Source organism: Crotalus tigris, unplaced genomic scaffold (genome assembly GCF_016545835.1).
Source record: "Crotalus tigris isolate CLP2741 ecotype Arizona unplaced genomic scaffold, ASM1654583v1 scf7180000018553.2237530, whole genome shotgun sequence".
In the NCBI taxonomy this organism is placed as follows: domain Eukaryota; kingdom Metazoa; phylum Chordata; class Lepidosauria; order Squamata; family Viperidae; genus Crotalus; species Crotalus tigris.
The window spans coordinates 1,105,001-1,121,063 of record NW_024097074.1 but is presented as its reverse complement, the minus strand read 5'-3'; the positions used below and the strand labels follow the sequence as shown (position 1 = coordinate 1,121,063).

The window sequence follows — 16,063 nt, the reverse complement described above, 5'->3', positions numbered from 1 at the left end:
TTATTGCTCATTGGCAGAGAGTGGTACATTATTCATATATGAATTGTGCTTGACCATAAAAAAAAATTCCTAACTTGTGTTGGATGGCTTAAATAAAATAGGCCCGAGAAGACTTTATCTGGCTTATGTCTGTAATGTTTATGTCTGTACAGTGACAAGCAGCGTCACATAGCCCTGATTCCACCTCAAAAAGATGTAACTATGGGAAAAATCTAGAAAAATGTCAAAACAAAATGATCAAGGCCTTTTCAGGCCTTCAGGATTCATGAGTTGTTTTAACTCTGAACCGTCACTAAAGGAACTGACTAGCTTTCAGGCCCAAAACTGAGAATGACATGTGATTTTTTCCAAGCTGAGCTTTTTATTGCTTTCATACTTATAAACAATAATCTTGCCATAATCTTACTATCTCTGAACTCTTAGGGAGAAGCTGTCTTCACCCTCTCTCAAACGTAAAATCTGGACTAAGTTTGCCTCTTACTTCTCTGGGATGCACTCCCTTCCCTGCTGGAAATCCATCTTACTACATTCCACCACAGAATTATCCAACAATCATTCCTTTTTTGCTGGCTGGGAATTAGCAACATGGCTCATTTTATTTGGCAACACTGCTAAACAGTTGACTAATAAAGACATTAATTTTCCCTCTCTGCAGTAACCTGATTGCAAGACAACGAAAAGACAATTAGCTAAATACAACTTCACATGGTATGGTGTTCCTCAGCATTCCTTCAAAGTAACATCATTGGATAAGGGCCCTTCGATCCGAAGAAATGTCACAACCGAAGATAATTGACGCCCATGTTATTATTCAATAGATGGTGTTTACTCATCAGATCCAGCAGAGGGCGTGCTAATGAAATAATAATGAAATTCATTCGAGCATCAATGTCGTTTAAATATCTGTCCTTAGATTCCGTCCTTGTTTCATTTCAAAAGCCAGTATGTGCCGTTCGTCATTGGGTAAGTAAAATAGTTGAATCACAGGCTCACGACAAACACTCTATATTCAAAAGTATTTATTAATTTTGTGCATTGTAAATTTCACAATTCAGAGGTACCATAAAAAAAGAGGCCTCGTTAAAAAGACAGAACGTTAACGATTGGGGAAACGGGAGTGGCACACAAAAGGTTTTTTTTTTTTTCCGGCAAAGGAGAATATTTTCAAGATTGTTTTTTTTTTTCGTTTTACTCCTGCTCCAAACCAGAATGTGCAGACGGGATTACGACACCCTCAAAATAAAACGTAGGGTGCGCGCGCACATATACACACACACACATATATCAAAGTAAGAATGCTTAAACCTCACTGAATTTGTAGTACAAATTATTCAACTAAGCTCACTTAAAAACCACAAACAGGAAAGTTGATCTAAGTTGATCCGCTTTGGGCGAGCTAAAACATGTGAAACTGCTTGCTTTCCTTTAGTTCAGGATAATTTCATTTGGGTTCCCAAAGCTACAGATAAATCTTCATTGCCTCTGGTTTCCAAGATCCTTTTTAACTAAGAGGTAGGATTGAATTTTAGGTTTTGCCAATCAGGTAAGATCTCCGATATCATCCTTTTCCACAAGATCATCCAAACCCCATTTCTTGCCTCGGTCGTTAAATGAATCACTGCCGTTAAGTTAGTAACACGGTTGTTAAGTGAATCCGGCTTCCCCCATTGACTTTGCTTGTCAGAAGATCGCAAAAGGCGATCAACATGGCGCCCGGGACATTGCGACCGTCATAAATGTGAGTCACTTGCCCAGCATCTGAATTTTGATCACGTGACCGTGGGAATGCTGCAACGGTTGTCTAAGTGTGAAAAAGGGTCAGACCTGCTCATTGCAACACCCCGAAGAAGGTGGGCTGCCCGATTTGTTGCGTGGCGAGATGCCGGCTGCAAGCAGGCTACTTCCAGACCGACATCCAAGATGGCGGCCTGGTTTTCTACTTCAGCTTGAGAACATGGCTTCAAAAATCCAATGTGCCATTTGGCACCATCAACTTCTTCGGGCAACGGATTCGCAGGCCGTGCGAACTCAACTCATTTTGTCATCCCCAACAGAGCTGAAGTGTGGACTGACCGGAAGGACCTGCAATCAGTGGATTGCCGGCGAGCTGAGATTTTGTGACATTGACCCAGCTAACCATGGATGGCTTCTCGGGCGTTTCCCTGCCTGTGTTTGTGGGGCATCCAACGGAGAAGAAGCTTGCTCTCTACAAAATCTAGGAGGGCCTGGGGACTTCCTGCCAAAGCGTGGACAAACATAGCAGGCAACTTTGTAAGGCTCACAAAACTTTGAACCACATCCTGCAAGTCTGTGAGAACGACAACAACGTTAAGCTGTCTGCGCCCAAAACGGGATTGTTCACCTGTCCAAGGACTGTGTGCACATCTGGGCTGAAACCATACACAATTGGTCTGGTGATCAAGGCACCAGTCTACAAACCAGGAGACGGTGAGTTCTAATCCTGCCTTAGCCATGAAAGCTGGCTGGGTGACTTTGGGCCAATCACACTCTATCTCAGCTCAACTCCCCTCATAAGGTTGTTGATGTGGTGAAAATAGGAGGAGAGAGGTATATTGGCATGTTGGCTGCCTTGGGTTATTTCTAAAAATGATAAAGGTGGGATTAAAACAAAATCTGAATAAAATACACTAGAAGATGTCTACTTCAATTCCTATTTGAACAACTTACATTTTGACTTTGCTTGTCACAATGCGGCAAAAGGGGGGGGGTGTCACATGACCTTGGGACACGGCGACCGTCATAAATATGACGGTCTGAATTTCGATCACGTGACCCTGGGCGATCGTAACTGTGAAAAATGGACGTAAGTCACTTTTTTCAGTGCCATTGTTAACTTTGAACGGTCACTAAATGAATTGTTATAAGATGAGGACTAGCTGTGTTATGTAGAAATCATAATAGCATTTTAATAAATTGGAAATATTTAATGTGAGCGGTTAAGAACTGATGTACAGTAGAGCGGGAACCAAGGAACTACTTTAAATAGGATAATTTTTTTTAAGTGTTTTATTTTCCCCCTTCTGAAAATCACCTTTGTGCTTCATCAGAATGTATTTGAAGGTCTGTTTTAAAAGAAGCTTGTTCCGTAGAAGGAGTTATTTCTTTTTTATTTTAGAATGAACACACTTCTAAGAACTTTCCTTAGCCTTTTAAACTAATTGCATAGTTCTCTGGATCGAGGCCCCCAACTTAGCTGCCTCATTCTGGCATCAGAATTTCATTTTTTTTAACATGTGCCACTTTATTTAAAGAAAAAAAAGTGAGAATGAAGCTTATCTTACTTAATGGTTTCCCTCCAAACCATAACACGATAACTTTTTCTGATCGTACCATTTTAATCAAGAAGATTATATAAAAATGTTGTCACATTTATATCATACTATGTGATATAAATTATAGAACACTATATAATACTGTCGTGTAAGAACTTTCCCATACCCATTGCTAATTATTAATGGCGCATTAACATCCATCGTGTTGGATAGCCAATACTGTTTTCCCCTCGTGCCAGGAAGGAAAAAAAAAAAACTCCGTGCCATCGCTTTTAAACACTATTTTTTGTTGAAAGAAAATTGCATTAACATATTTTCCCCCAAGGAAGACTGAAGCAGCGACTTTTTTCCTTCATGGTGACTTCGAATCAACCTAGTTAAATTTTGGCACGACAGTCTGACTGCCAGAGTCAGAAGCGAACGTTCAAGGCCATAATTACTATATAGGTAATCCTTGATTTATGAAGCCTAGCTTTCCACGGCGAAGCAAAAAAGTTGTTAAGTGAGTTTTGTCTCAACTTATGACATTTTTTTGCCACAGTTCTTAAGTGAATCACTGTTAGTTAACGTGGCTATTAAGTGAATCTGGCTTCCCCCTCCCCATTCACTTTGCCCGTCAGAAGTCCGCAAAGGGGGATCACGTGACCCGGGGACACTGCAACCGTCATAAGTACATGTCAGTTGCCAAGCATCCAAAATTTGATCACGTGACCATGGAGATGCAATGTGAAAAATGGACATAGGTCACTTTTTTTTCAGTGCCGTTGTAGCTTTGAACGGTCTCTAAAGGAACTGTTGTTGAGGACCACCTGTACATATATGCACCTAGAACAGGGGTAGGCAACCTTGGCTCTTTTATGACTCGTGGACTTCAACTCCCAGAATTCCTCAGCCAGCATGGCTCAGCTTGGAAACCCCTCCCTTTCCCCTCAGCGTGGCTGGCTCAGGAATTCTGGGAGTTGTAGTCCACGAGTCATAAAAGAGCCAAGGTTGCCTACCTCTGGCCTAGGTCTAGGCCGCTTTCTGACTCGTGGACTTCAACTCCCAGAATTCCTGAGCCAGCCTAGCTCAGCTTGGAAACCTCTTCCTTTTCCCTCAGCGTGGCTGGCTCAGGAATTCTGGCAGTTGTAGTCCATGAGTCATAAAAGAGCCAAGGTTGACTACCTCTGGCCTAGGCCTAGGCCGCTTTCTGACTCGTGGACTTCAACTCCCAGAATTCCTCAGCCAGCATGGCTCAGCTTGGAAACCTCTTCCTTTTCCCTCAGCGTGGCTGCCTCAGGAATTCTGGGAGTTGTAGTCCATGAGTCATAAAAGAGCCAGGGTTGCCTACCCCTGACCTAGAAGGAGGCACCTAGCTGGACCATGGCACCTAGCTGACTTTGGATCATCTCAAAAATCTAAATGGGGAGGACGGTATTTGGATAGGAACCCTCCCCCCCCCCCAGTAAAAACCAGGGCTGTGGGGTAAATAACAAAGTGAAGAACAGTCCCAAAAGGCAACCAAGATCAACCTTCCATATTGCTATCAAAAAATAAAAATAAAAAAATGCATCAAGGGTGTATCCGTGAAATCACCAGGAGTTTTGCTCAATTCAAGGGAGATTGTGTCTGTTAAAATGTGACAGTGAGCCTGTTAGTGGATAAAGTTTTGCCTTTTAACCAGCGCACAGGTCAACAATTGTTCTTGGGAAGTGAAAAACAGCACATACACAGTTAAGATACAACAGCAAGAAACTATACAGGCATCATCAAAAGCCTCCCAAGTTCTGGAAGGTGTGTACAGCGTCCTTCACACAGACAAAATGAAATCTTATAAAACAGTCAGGTGTAAAAAAAGCAAAATCGGACAGACTAAGACCAGACGTAGGTCATAAAATTTACCTAGAACACAAGGCCATGCTTTTATCGTTTGGAGGACTTTTTCAGATACATTATTTTTTTTTTTTACAAATGCCACCTTTGAGTACCGATTCATCCAGTTAGCAAATCAAAAACTACGTACCACCTAATCTCTCCTAGACTGCGTCCGTGCACCCTAACCGCCTTAACCTACCACGTTCATTCGACATGTGGACAAAACGAGATTTATTTCTGCCGTATCTTCCAGGGGATAGTTGAGAGAAACGGTAAACAAACAGGGACAGTTTTGATCAACAAAACTTCTGCAACCCAAGGAAGCTGGGCCTTTCTTTCTGAAAAAACTACACCTGCCATTTGCTAAAAGAAAGGGAGGTTAATTCCAAACTTGTTGATTTCAAGAAGAGACTCGCAACGAGGCAAGATAAAATAAAAAGTCCTGTCAGTTTGCACATATCTTTAGATTGCAGCACTGTGTGTCTTGCACTTCTTAAATGACATGTCCCAAAGGTACTTTTTCAAATGCAACTGGACTTTCTTTTCGAAGAAGTTTCGTTTCTCATCCAAGAAGCTTCTTCAGTTCAGTCAGAACTGAAGGATCTTCCTGGATGAGAAGTGAAACGTCTTCAAAGAAAAACAAGAAAGTCCAGTTGCCTTTTGAAAAAGCACTTTGGGAACAACCAGGACCTGGAACAGTTGAGAATCTCCATAGATACTTAAATGAAATGCCGTTACCTTTTTTTAAAAGCAAAAAATGCTTCTAAATCTACATCGTACAGGTGGTCCTCAACGTACAGCCACCGCTGAGCCCCAAATTTATGTTGTTGAGTGAGTTTGGCCCCGTTTTATGACTTGTCTTGCCACAGCCATTAAGCGAATCACTGCAGTTGCTAAGTTAGTAGCACAAGTGTTAATCTGGAATCCCCATGACTTAGCTTGTCAGAAAGTTGCACAAGACGATCACGTGACCCCCCCTGGGACAACTGCAACCGTCATAAATGTGAGTCGGTTGACAAACATCCGAACATAAACCACGGGGAGGCTGCAACGGTCATAAGTGTGAAAAATGATCCCAAGTCCCTTTTTTCACTGCCTTTGTAACTTTGAACGTTTGCTAAATGGACGGTGGTAAGCTGAGGACTACCTGTAGGAAGTTGTACATTGCCGCTGAAGGCTTATGAAACCGATGTTATTGGAAAGGTGAATGACTTTGTGCAAAAAAGAAAAGGCAAACAAATTTGGGACAGGAGAGGAAAGAAATCCGAGCCCCTGTAAAATCAAGAACAATGCTTAGCATCTATAGGAAGATAAGGTGTCAGTTCAGTGGACTAACCACTACTGTGCTGTTTGTCGGACACAGGTTGCGCGCCTCCGTACTTCATGCAGTGGGCTCAGAGATATCCATGTTTGTCCCAAAGAGAGCGACCAGCTGTTCTTCATAGTTTGCAATGTTCCTTTTCATAATTTCCATACAAGGTCCCAGAAGCCTTTCAAAAGCTTGTACATCCATAACTAAAATATTAAAAGAGAGAGAAATTACACGCAGGTTACACGGGGACGGTAAATTATTTCTAGGGACAAATTTTCTGCTGTGAAATGGTTTTAAGGAAGGCCCGCTTTGACCACATCAGCTGAAAAATTAACGAGAGAAGCAAAGTAGAGAAACAGCTATGCCTGGCTTTCCTGTGCACCCAGTTGAATCTGTTCCCTCTTTCCAATGAAATCTCACCCACGAGCCAAGAGCAAGCTCTGGATCAGAAGAAAAAAAAACTTCTGATATCTGTGGGAGAAGAGCAGAGCCTGGGGGTGGGGTCAAGAGAGGAATAAGCCTAGAATCATTACGTCGCCACAAATGGTCCTAGTCCAGGCCACCTTGAATTCCTCTGACTTTTAACTAGCATCAATTCACTGTTGATCACTAGTTGACTAGATTCTCGTGTACAGGCATGAGCAATAAATCATCTTAACTGGAATTTAACTTATGGTCCTGATTCTTCACGTCTGACAATATCTTCCACATATCAAAAAAAATACGAGCCAATTAGGTCCAGTCATGTTTTTCAAAGTTTTCGAGAGCAGCAGTTATCAAAGATGATGATCAAAATTAAGGTGTTTATCAGTTATAGGCTCCTTTCTCCAATGTCCCAAAACTGAATGGAGATAAACCATGCTGGGTATGAGCAGGATCTGCACCTCCTAACTTAAATCTATTTCTTTAAAGGAAAATGTTGTCTTCCTTTTAGAGTAAAGAAGTTAAAAGTCAGGAGCTGAGGACTTCCTGTACAACAGTGAACTCCAGAAAAGTTATGACATTTGGATCTATAATGGGAAGGGATTATATGACAGGTAGTCCTTGATTTATGACCACAACTGAGCCCAAAATTTATGTTGTTAAGTGAGACAATGAAATGAGCTTTGCCCCAAGCATCTGAAATTTTGAACACGTGACCCTGGGGACGCCGCAACGCTGCTAAATGAAAACGCCTTATTCTGTTTGCTATGAAACAAACTAAGTTTCACATTTGGGATTTGGGATAGGTAAGAAGTCGTGGTAAACTTTCTACGAGTTGAGCACAATAAATAGTTTGTCAACAGAGAGTTTTGAAATTTTAATCTTTTTGTTCTACCTGTATTTTGTCATTCATATAATATAGTACAGAGGCCTCCAATCTTTCTGGGCTCCGCCCCTGAAGGGAAGGAGAGCGGGTTTCAAATTGATACGCGCGCACACAAACAGTACTTATGCTGGCACGGCACTAGCGGCCTCGTTCGTGCATGAGCAAATGGGCTGCGTGCACCCACCCGGCGCTAGGAACCCCGTTCGCGCCCGTGTGCATGCACAAATGGGGCTGTGGGCGCTAATGAACATCAGCCAGCCATTTCTGCAAATTGCTGGCCAAGAGGCCGTGGCCCGGTGGTGGACCGCAGCCCATAAATTGGGGACTCTTTATATAGTAGATAGAAGATAGTTTAATAATTTGCAAATAGAATTTCAAAAATGCTGGGCCTGTTTTGTACGGAGTGGGGAACTAATATTGTTGTGATATATTTGTCAATATTCAACTAGGGGAGGATAAGATGTGTATATTATATGTTTGTGTTTTTTTTTAATGTTTTTTCAATGTTTTGTTTATTTTGTTTGTTTCTGTAAAAACTTGTCTTTTTTTGGAGTTTTGTACGGAGGGTTTTTTTAATTTAAAAAAAAAGCTGAAGAGAAAAAAAGAAAGAAAGAAACTTAAGTTCCAAAATATAAGCATTGTGCATTACTTAAGCATTTGACTGTCCCAAGCGCGAAGGCTGAGGCCGCTCGGGGTTTGTTTGTCACAAGCGCCAATTCGCCAAAATACTGTCCTCTGGTATAGCGGGCGATTTCCACCGCTTCATTTCCATCTATGTCTTGTTTGCCCTGGGAAGAAAAAAAAAAAAAAAAGGATTCCAACAACATTTCTTCCAAAAAAGCCAAGCTGAAATTCATTTTAACAAAATCCAGTGTTTATTCATGCGTGATTTTATTCAGTCTAACTTCAGTCAACCGAAAAAGCTTTTGGTAACTTTAAGAGAGGGTACCTTTCTTTTCATTGTAATTTTCACTTCTCCACTTTCCACAATAAAGAAACAGTCGGCCGTGTCTCCCTACAATTAAGAGTAACAAAAAAACATAAAGACGGTGGTTTAGCGGTTCTAGAGTTGTCGTTCTTTTAAATAGAAAGTTTTTTTAAAAAATCCCCCAAATCAATCAATCAATCAGTCAATCTCAGAAATGGTAGAAATAAAATCATAGTAATGTTATTCTAGGCGCTTGAAGAAATTTAGCGGGCATTGAATAAAAAGTAGCTGTGCCTTCTTTACACAGTCATTTGCTGATTATTTTTAAGATTTGTGCAAAGAGAAATACATTTTGCTATGTCTAGCCCAGGGGTAGGCAACCTTGGCTCTTTTATGACTCGTGGACTTCAACTCCCAGAATTCCTCAGCCAGCCACGCTGAGGGGAAAGGGAGAGGTTTCCATGCTGAGCCATGCTGGCTCAGGAATTGTGGGAGTTGAAGTCCACGAGTCATAAAAGAGCCAAGGTTGCCTCCCCTGACCTAGAGGAACATATGAAAGCATAATTAATGTTAATTAATGTAGACTTTATTAGTTTAGAGCAGGGGTAGGCAACCTTGGCTCTCTTATGACTCGTGGACTTCAACTCCCAGAATTCCTGAGCCAGCCACGCTGAGGGGAAAGGGAGAGGTTTCCAAGCTGAGCCATGCTGGCTCAGGAATTCTGGGAGTTGAAGTCCACAAGTCATAAAAGAGCCAAGGTTGCCTACCTCTGGCCTAGGCCTAGGCCGTTTTATGACTCGTGGACTTCAACTCCCAGAATTCCTCAGCCAGCATGGCTCAGCATGGAAACCTCTCCCTTTCCCCTCAGCACGGCTGGCTCAGGAATTCTGGGAGTTGAAGTCCACGAGTCATAAAAGGGCCAAGTTTAAAAAAAACCTGCTTTAATATCTCTTAACTCAAGAGAGATAGAATAAGCTATCTTCCGAAAATCCAGGTGTTAGGAAATGCTATCATCGTTATCTCTTTTTGAAAAGGGAGGGAGGGGGGAATAAGAAAAAGGAAAGAACAGAAAAGCTTTTGATCGCTCTTTCCCAGGTGGAAAAAAAATGGTATACCGTGTGAGCTACAGCTTATGAAAATAGAAACATTCTTGTCGTCGTTCAGTCGCTAAGTCTTTGTGACCCCCATCGGCCACAGCACGCCAGGTCACCGTGTCCTCCTTTATCTCCTGGAGTTTGCCCAAATTCATGTTCGTGGCATCCGTGACCATATCTAACCATCTCGTCCTTGTGGGAAGCCAGCAGAGAAAATTGCACATGGCAATGAGGTGACTATGGGACTGTCAAGGCATGAAAGACCAGGTCCACACATAAAGGTTCAATTAAACCCGGGGGGTCCCCAACCCCTGGTCCGTGGACCAGTACTGGTCCGTGGCATGCCAGCAACCGGTCCGCAGAAACAAGCAAAGCCCCATCCACGGGATGCAGGCAGCACACAAAACCACGCCCCCTCCGGTCCGCGGAAAATCTTCTCTCTACGGAACCGGTTCCTGGTGCCTAAAAGGTTGGGGACCTCTGAATTAAACTGATTTATTGTTAAACAGCCTACACACAGGAATCTTCTCAACTAACAGCATCTGTTTGGTGTTAGGTAAGGGTCCATGGAATTCAAAGGAGCCTGGACTTAGTTCAGTTTATTTATTTATTTTATTTATGAGACTTATATACCGCTTTAAGTGCAAGCACTCTCTAAGCGGTGTATACCAGTAAGCAATGTATATATATATATATATATATATATATATATTTACATTGCCCCCAACAATCTGGGTCCTCATTTTACCTACCTTGGAAGGATGGAAGGCTGAGCCAACCTTGAGCCGGTGAGATTTGAACCGCTGACCTGCTGAACACAGTCAGCTAAAGTGGCCTGCAGTACTACACTCTAACTGCTGCGCCACCTCGGCTCAAGTTGTGGCTATGTAGGGATTCTGGGCTGATCTCTCTTTTGACTCCGTTCCCAGGTTCTGCCACTCCTTCTCCCACACTAACCACTGTCATTGTGAGCTGGTTGCCAAGCTCTCCGATCACAATCACATGACCCATAGGGATGCTGCGACAGCTGCTATTTCAAGGGCTGGCCCTATATCCCCTTCATTCAATCCGGTTGTAAATTTGAACAGATGCTGGTCGTGATCCAAGGATTAACTGTAATCACCCCAAATTTCAATTCTGAATGCCACTTTTTTTCAGCTACGTGTTTTTTTTTTCCAATCCCATTTGTTCTGCTTCAGAAAATCTTTTGTAATAACAAGCTGTTGTGCTTTTAAATACCTATACAGTTAACAGAATATTATTCTACATATATAGAGCAATTAAGTAATTACCTGAGCAATTATTTGTTCCCCATCTTTATATATTTTGGTGCCTATCACGTCCACCACTTTCAAACGCTCAGAAAGCTTAAACAGAAAATAAAACATATTATGTAAATATATAGACACATATATTGTTTGATATTTGATACCATCTCAAAACTGTAATGGAAAGTGTCATTTTTGCTCTTATATATTGTGGTAATCTTAATTTGTTGGAGGTGTGAAATAGATTTCAAAGGATTTTTTTGGGGGGGGGGTCTTTTTACATTAGTTTCGAATTTCATCCTAAATCCAACTTTGGAACTCATGTCGCAACAGATCTAGTCGCAGTAATATATTTAAGAGACTATTTAGAAAAATATTTAAGACATGAGATGGCAAAATTGGACTAGTGCACTGATATTTTCTATTTAGAAAATGAAGGAGAAATGCGGTTAAGACACAATTTGTGATGAGCAAAGTCACAGCAATTTAGCTGAAAAGAAAAAAAGGTACCATTTATTCTTTTTGGTCGAAATTACTCTAAAAGAAATACGTGCATGTTTTTGCAATTATTATTGGAATTTAGCAACTGTACAAGTTCCTAAGAGAAAGGGCAGGCTGTACAACGTTCCCTAGATCAGGGGTAGGCAACCTTGGCTCTTTTATGACTCGTGGACTTCAACTCCCAGAATTCCTCAGCCAGCCACGCTGAGGGAAAAGGGAGAGGTTTCCAAGCTGAGCCATGCTGGCTCAGGAATTCTGGGAGTTGAAGTCCACAAGTCATGAGGGGGCCATAGTTCCCCCATGCTGGCTCAGGAATTCTGGGAGTTGAAGTCCACAAGTCATGAGGGGGCCATAGTTCCCCCATGCTGGCTCAGGAATTCTGGGAGTTGAAGTCCACAAGTCATGAGGGGGCCATAGTTCCCCCATGCTGGCTGAGGAATTCTGGGAGTTGAAGTCCACGAGTCATAAAAGAGCCAAGATTGCCTACCCCTGCTCTAGGGTAGTTTAGCATATATTTAGAGATACATGCTTAGAAATATTTATGCACAAGAATCAAGACCTATCTATACAGGTAATCCTCAACTTACAACAGTTCATGTAGTGACTGTTCAAAGTTACAACAGCAGTGAAAAAAGTGACTGATGACCATTTTTCACACATATGACCGTTGCAGCCTCCCCAGGGTCATGGGATCAAAATTCAGATGCTTGGCAACTGACTCATTTACGACGGTCGCCGTGTCCCCGGGTCATGTGATCCCCTCTGGCGACCTTCTGACAAGCAAAGTCAATGGGGGAAGCCGGATTCACTTAACAACCGTGTTACTAATTTAATAACTGCAGTGATTCAGTTAACAACTGTGGCAAGGTAAGTCATAAACTGGCGTAAAATTCACTTAACAAATGTCTTTCTTAGCAACATAAATGTCGGGCTGAATTATGGTCATTATGTCGAGGACTATCCGTAGTTACAACCTCCAGAGTTTCAAGGGATAAAACCAGGAGTAACTACTCCGGCTCAGTTAGCCCTCGATGATCAAAACAGGTGTGCTTTGCAAAGGCATGTTCGTTTTCCTTCACAAACAACGTAACTGAACTAAATGAAGGTCAGTTATCTTAGAAAATCTGCAAATGCACATATGACATTATTGTTTGATATCAGTCTGCACAAAGTGACTGAAATAACCCCAGCAAGGCGCACTTACTTCTAAAGATTTAAGGAAGGGCAATGACTCAATGAAATTTTCATACATTCTTCTCTTTTTCGCGTTGTTTTTCACAATGATCCTTCGAAATGTTACTCTGTCCTAAAAAATGAAAAAGGACAACAAATCATGGTTAAAAGAGTGTGATGTTCATGACAATGCCTGCAGTCTTTTCATTGGCAGAGAATGGGACAGGAATCTGATGTGTGTTTGCACAAGTGTTAAGCTTAACCATGTTTAGCGCATTGTTTTGATTTTCAGTTAAGTCTCAGACTCCAAAAACTTCTAAGATGTAAAAAGAGTGACAGAAGGATGATACTAAACAGGCTTTAATGTAAATACAGGGGCATCTCCATACTCATAGTTAATTGGTCCCGGGAGGTGCGATGAATATCAAAAACAATGAGTATCAAACAATTTTTTTCCTATAAGGAATAATGTGTCACAAGGCAGCCGACATGGATGCGTTCTAACTTGTGCATTCAGTACTGAACAAATGATGAGTACTGGGACAAATTTTTCATGTCAAAATGTATCAAGTACCAAATCGGATGAGTTTCAAAACAATTGAGTACCAAGGTACCATTGTAGAGATCCTCTAAGTAAGTTCCTTTATTGTTCTTCATCTATAGACAGAAATCTTGCCAAACAAAAGCAGACTGCTTGCGCTATAAAACATGTGCTCCGGGAACTATTAGGGAGGAGTCCTCTTCACCCCCTTTCTCACACACAAGTGGTTAGAAATTCTCTTTATATATAGCACCACGCTTTACCGCTAAACTGTTTCACTGTAACAGGAAGCAGGTTAGCAGTAAAGCACATGGAGATTGTACTCTTTGTTTGAGCTGTGGTGTTATACAGAAACAGAATTTCTAACACAGGCTACCTTGCACATTCTGTGCAATCAACTCTAGGTATTAATATATTCAAACGGGAACATCTGCGAGGGAGTAAAAAAAAAAAACACCCCAAAATGGCGAGCGCAACTTGGGGTTGAAACTTAAACTTCATCCTTTTTTAGTGCGCTAATGGGGCGGGGTTTTGATGTAGAATGTTAGTACCACTTTATAATTCCTTGGTAAGATCACACTTCGAATACTGCATCCAGTTTTGGTCGTCACCATATAAAAAGAAGATGTTGAGACTCTAGAAAGAGTGCAGAGAAGAGCAACAAAGATGATTAGGGGCCTGGAGGATAAAACATATGAAGAAAGATTGCTGGAATTGGGTCTGTCTAGTTTAATGAAGAGAAGGACCAGGGGTGACATGATAGCAGTCTTCCAATATCTCAGGGGTTGCCCCAAAGAAGAGGGAGTCAAGCTATTCTCCAAAGCACCTGAAGGCAGGACAAGAAGCAACGGATGGAAACTAATCAAGAAACTAACCTAGAAGTAAGGAGACATTTCCTGACAATGAGAACAATTAGCCAGTGGAACAACCTGCCTCCAGAAGTGGTGAATGCTCCAACAATGGAGGTTTTTAAGAAGAGACTGGACAGCCATTTGTCTGAAATAGTATAGGGTTTCCTGCCTGAGCAGAGGGTTGGGCAAGATGACCTCCATGGTCCCTTCCAGCTGTTATTCTGTCGATTGCACTAGAGTGGCTGTCATCTTGATTCTGTGACACACACACACACATTTGGGCTCCTCTGGATTCGAATTCTTCTATCATTTTTCAGACTGGTGAAGAGGGCAAAACTCTCTGATACTTTTGGAGCAATCTTTCATTACAGGCCCTCCTAATGGATTCAGAAATCTTTTATTTCTTTTAAGCCCTGATGATGTTACCTAGTTTGGTAATGAAACATCTGCAAAAAAAAACCCCCAGCAAGCTCGGAGAGCACCCGGGGTCCCCACAAAAAAATAATCATCTCACCAAACCCCAAACGGCGCCAGGAGAGGTAGCAATGATAGTAGCCGCTCTGGGTGTGTTGTACATTAAAGCCAATTCTCCAAAACTCCCGCGGTTGTCATAGTTGCCAACGCATCTTCCGTTGCCGTCGCATTTTACGACGATATTGTAGGTCCCGCTGAAAAGCAGAAAAAATGAAATCCAGATGTGAAAAAGGCAATTATTTGCATCGTTGAAACATAATCTATTCCACACAGACAAACTTCGAGTTCGTTAAGATGTATCACCTTTGCAACATGCAGAGAAAGGCAGTCCTCAACTTACGACTGGCAAGGGAGACCGCTAGTGCGGCGTCGTAACTTTGAAAACAGCCACAAATAACTCTGGGGAAGTCCGTGGTAACTTCTGAACCAATTGCTAAGCAACTGAGCACAGCTTTTACCCCATTACTAGGATCTAAGGGAGCCCGTCTGTATAGGGAGTCCTCGCTTTACGAAATCGTTAATTGCTAAGCGAGACTGTTGTGCATTGAGTTTTGCCCCATTTTACAACCTTTCTTGACACGGTTGTTAAGTGAGTAACAGGGGTTGTTAAGTGAAACTGGCTTCCCGGGACACTGCAACCATCATAAATATGAGTCGGTTGCCAAGTGTCTGAATTTTGATCACGTGACCGTGAGGAGGCTGCAACAGTCGGAAGTGTGAATGTCACTTTTTTCAGTGTCATTGTTGCTTTAGACGGTCACTAAACGACCTGTGATAAGTTGAGGACTACCTGTATAACAACAGAATCTTCTACACCCTGGAGAATCAAGGTAGCGTTATTCTTCCTTCTTTCCCTGGTCTGAGATTTTACTTACCCACACTTATCATTTTCATTCATACTTAATCATTCAGACATGCTACGAAATCCTATGTTCAGCAGGAAATTGGGGCTTATCTCAAGGTCTCCTGCTTGAGTAGGGGGTTGGACTAGTAGACCTCTAAGGTCCCTTCCAACTCCGTTTATTCTGTTAAATTGGACACCGAAGATTTGCACATTAGGAGAGGAAGTCTAAAAGGAGCCTGGCCAAGTAATATTGCGTTTTGTACATTGGCCAAATAATCTACCAGATTGTGTTTACCGTATTGTCCATTTGATTTTGGCTACGAGTAGCCATTTATAATGCAAATAAACTTTTATAATCCAAACAAACTTTTATAATGCAAACAAATTTCCACACCTGGAATACTGCAAATAATTTTGGCCACCATGCTACAAAAAAAAAAAAAGATGTTGAGACCTTGGAAAAAGTTCAGAGAAGAGCAACTAAGATGATCGAAGGCCTGGAGACTAAAACACACAAAAGAACGGCTATGGGACTTGGGTTTGTCTAGTCCAGGGGTAGGCAACCTTGGCTCTTTTATGACTCGTGGACTTCAACTCCCAGAATTCCTGAGCCAGCACGGC

General features: G+C 41.9%; 1 protein-coding gene across 3 annotated transcripts in view; it reads right to left on the bottom strand.

Annotated features, from left to right (window-relative positions):
• Nucleotides 1-5,927: 5,927 nt before the first annotated feature.
• PRKAR2B (protein kinase cAMP-dependent type II regulatory subunit beta) overlaps nucleotides 5,928-16,063 on the bottom strand; it is a 49,774-nt gene continuing 39,638 nt past the window's right edge. The window contains exons 6-11 of one of the 3 annotated variants that reach the window (XM_039354471.1): nucleotides 14,639-14,792; nucleotides 12,764-12,865; nucleotides 11,083-11,157; nucleotides 8,718-8,783; nucleotides 8,418-8,556; nucleotides 5,928-6,662 (exon numbers count right to left, since the gene is read on the bottom strand). In XM_039354471.1, coding sequence (XP_039210405.1) covers nucleotides 6,529-6,662; nucleotides 8,418-8,556; nucleotides 8,718-8,783; nucleotides 11,083-11,157; nucleotides 12,764-12,865; nucleotides 14,639-14,792 — 670 coding nt within the window. In that variant the 3' untranslated portion in view covers nucleotides 5,928-6,528. Of the gene's footprint in view, nucleotides 6,663-8,417; nucleotides 8,557-8,717; nucleotides 8,784-9,811; nucleotides 9,983-11,082; nucleotides 11,158-12,763; nucleotides 12,866-14,638; nucleotides 14,793-16,063 lie in introns of those variants that run through there. The other 2 variants (XR_005558010.1, XM_039354472.1) reach the window with 2 other exon arrangements.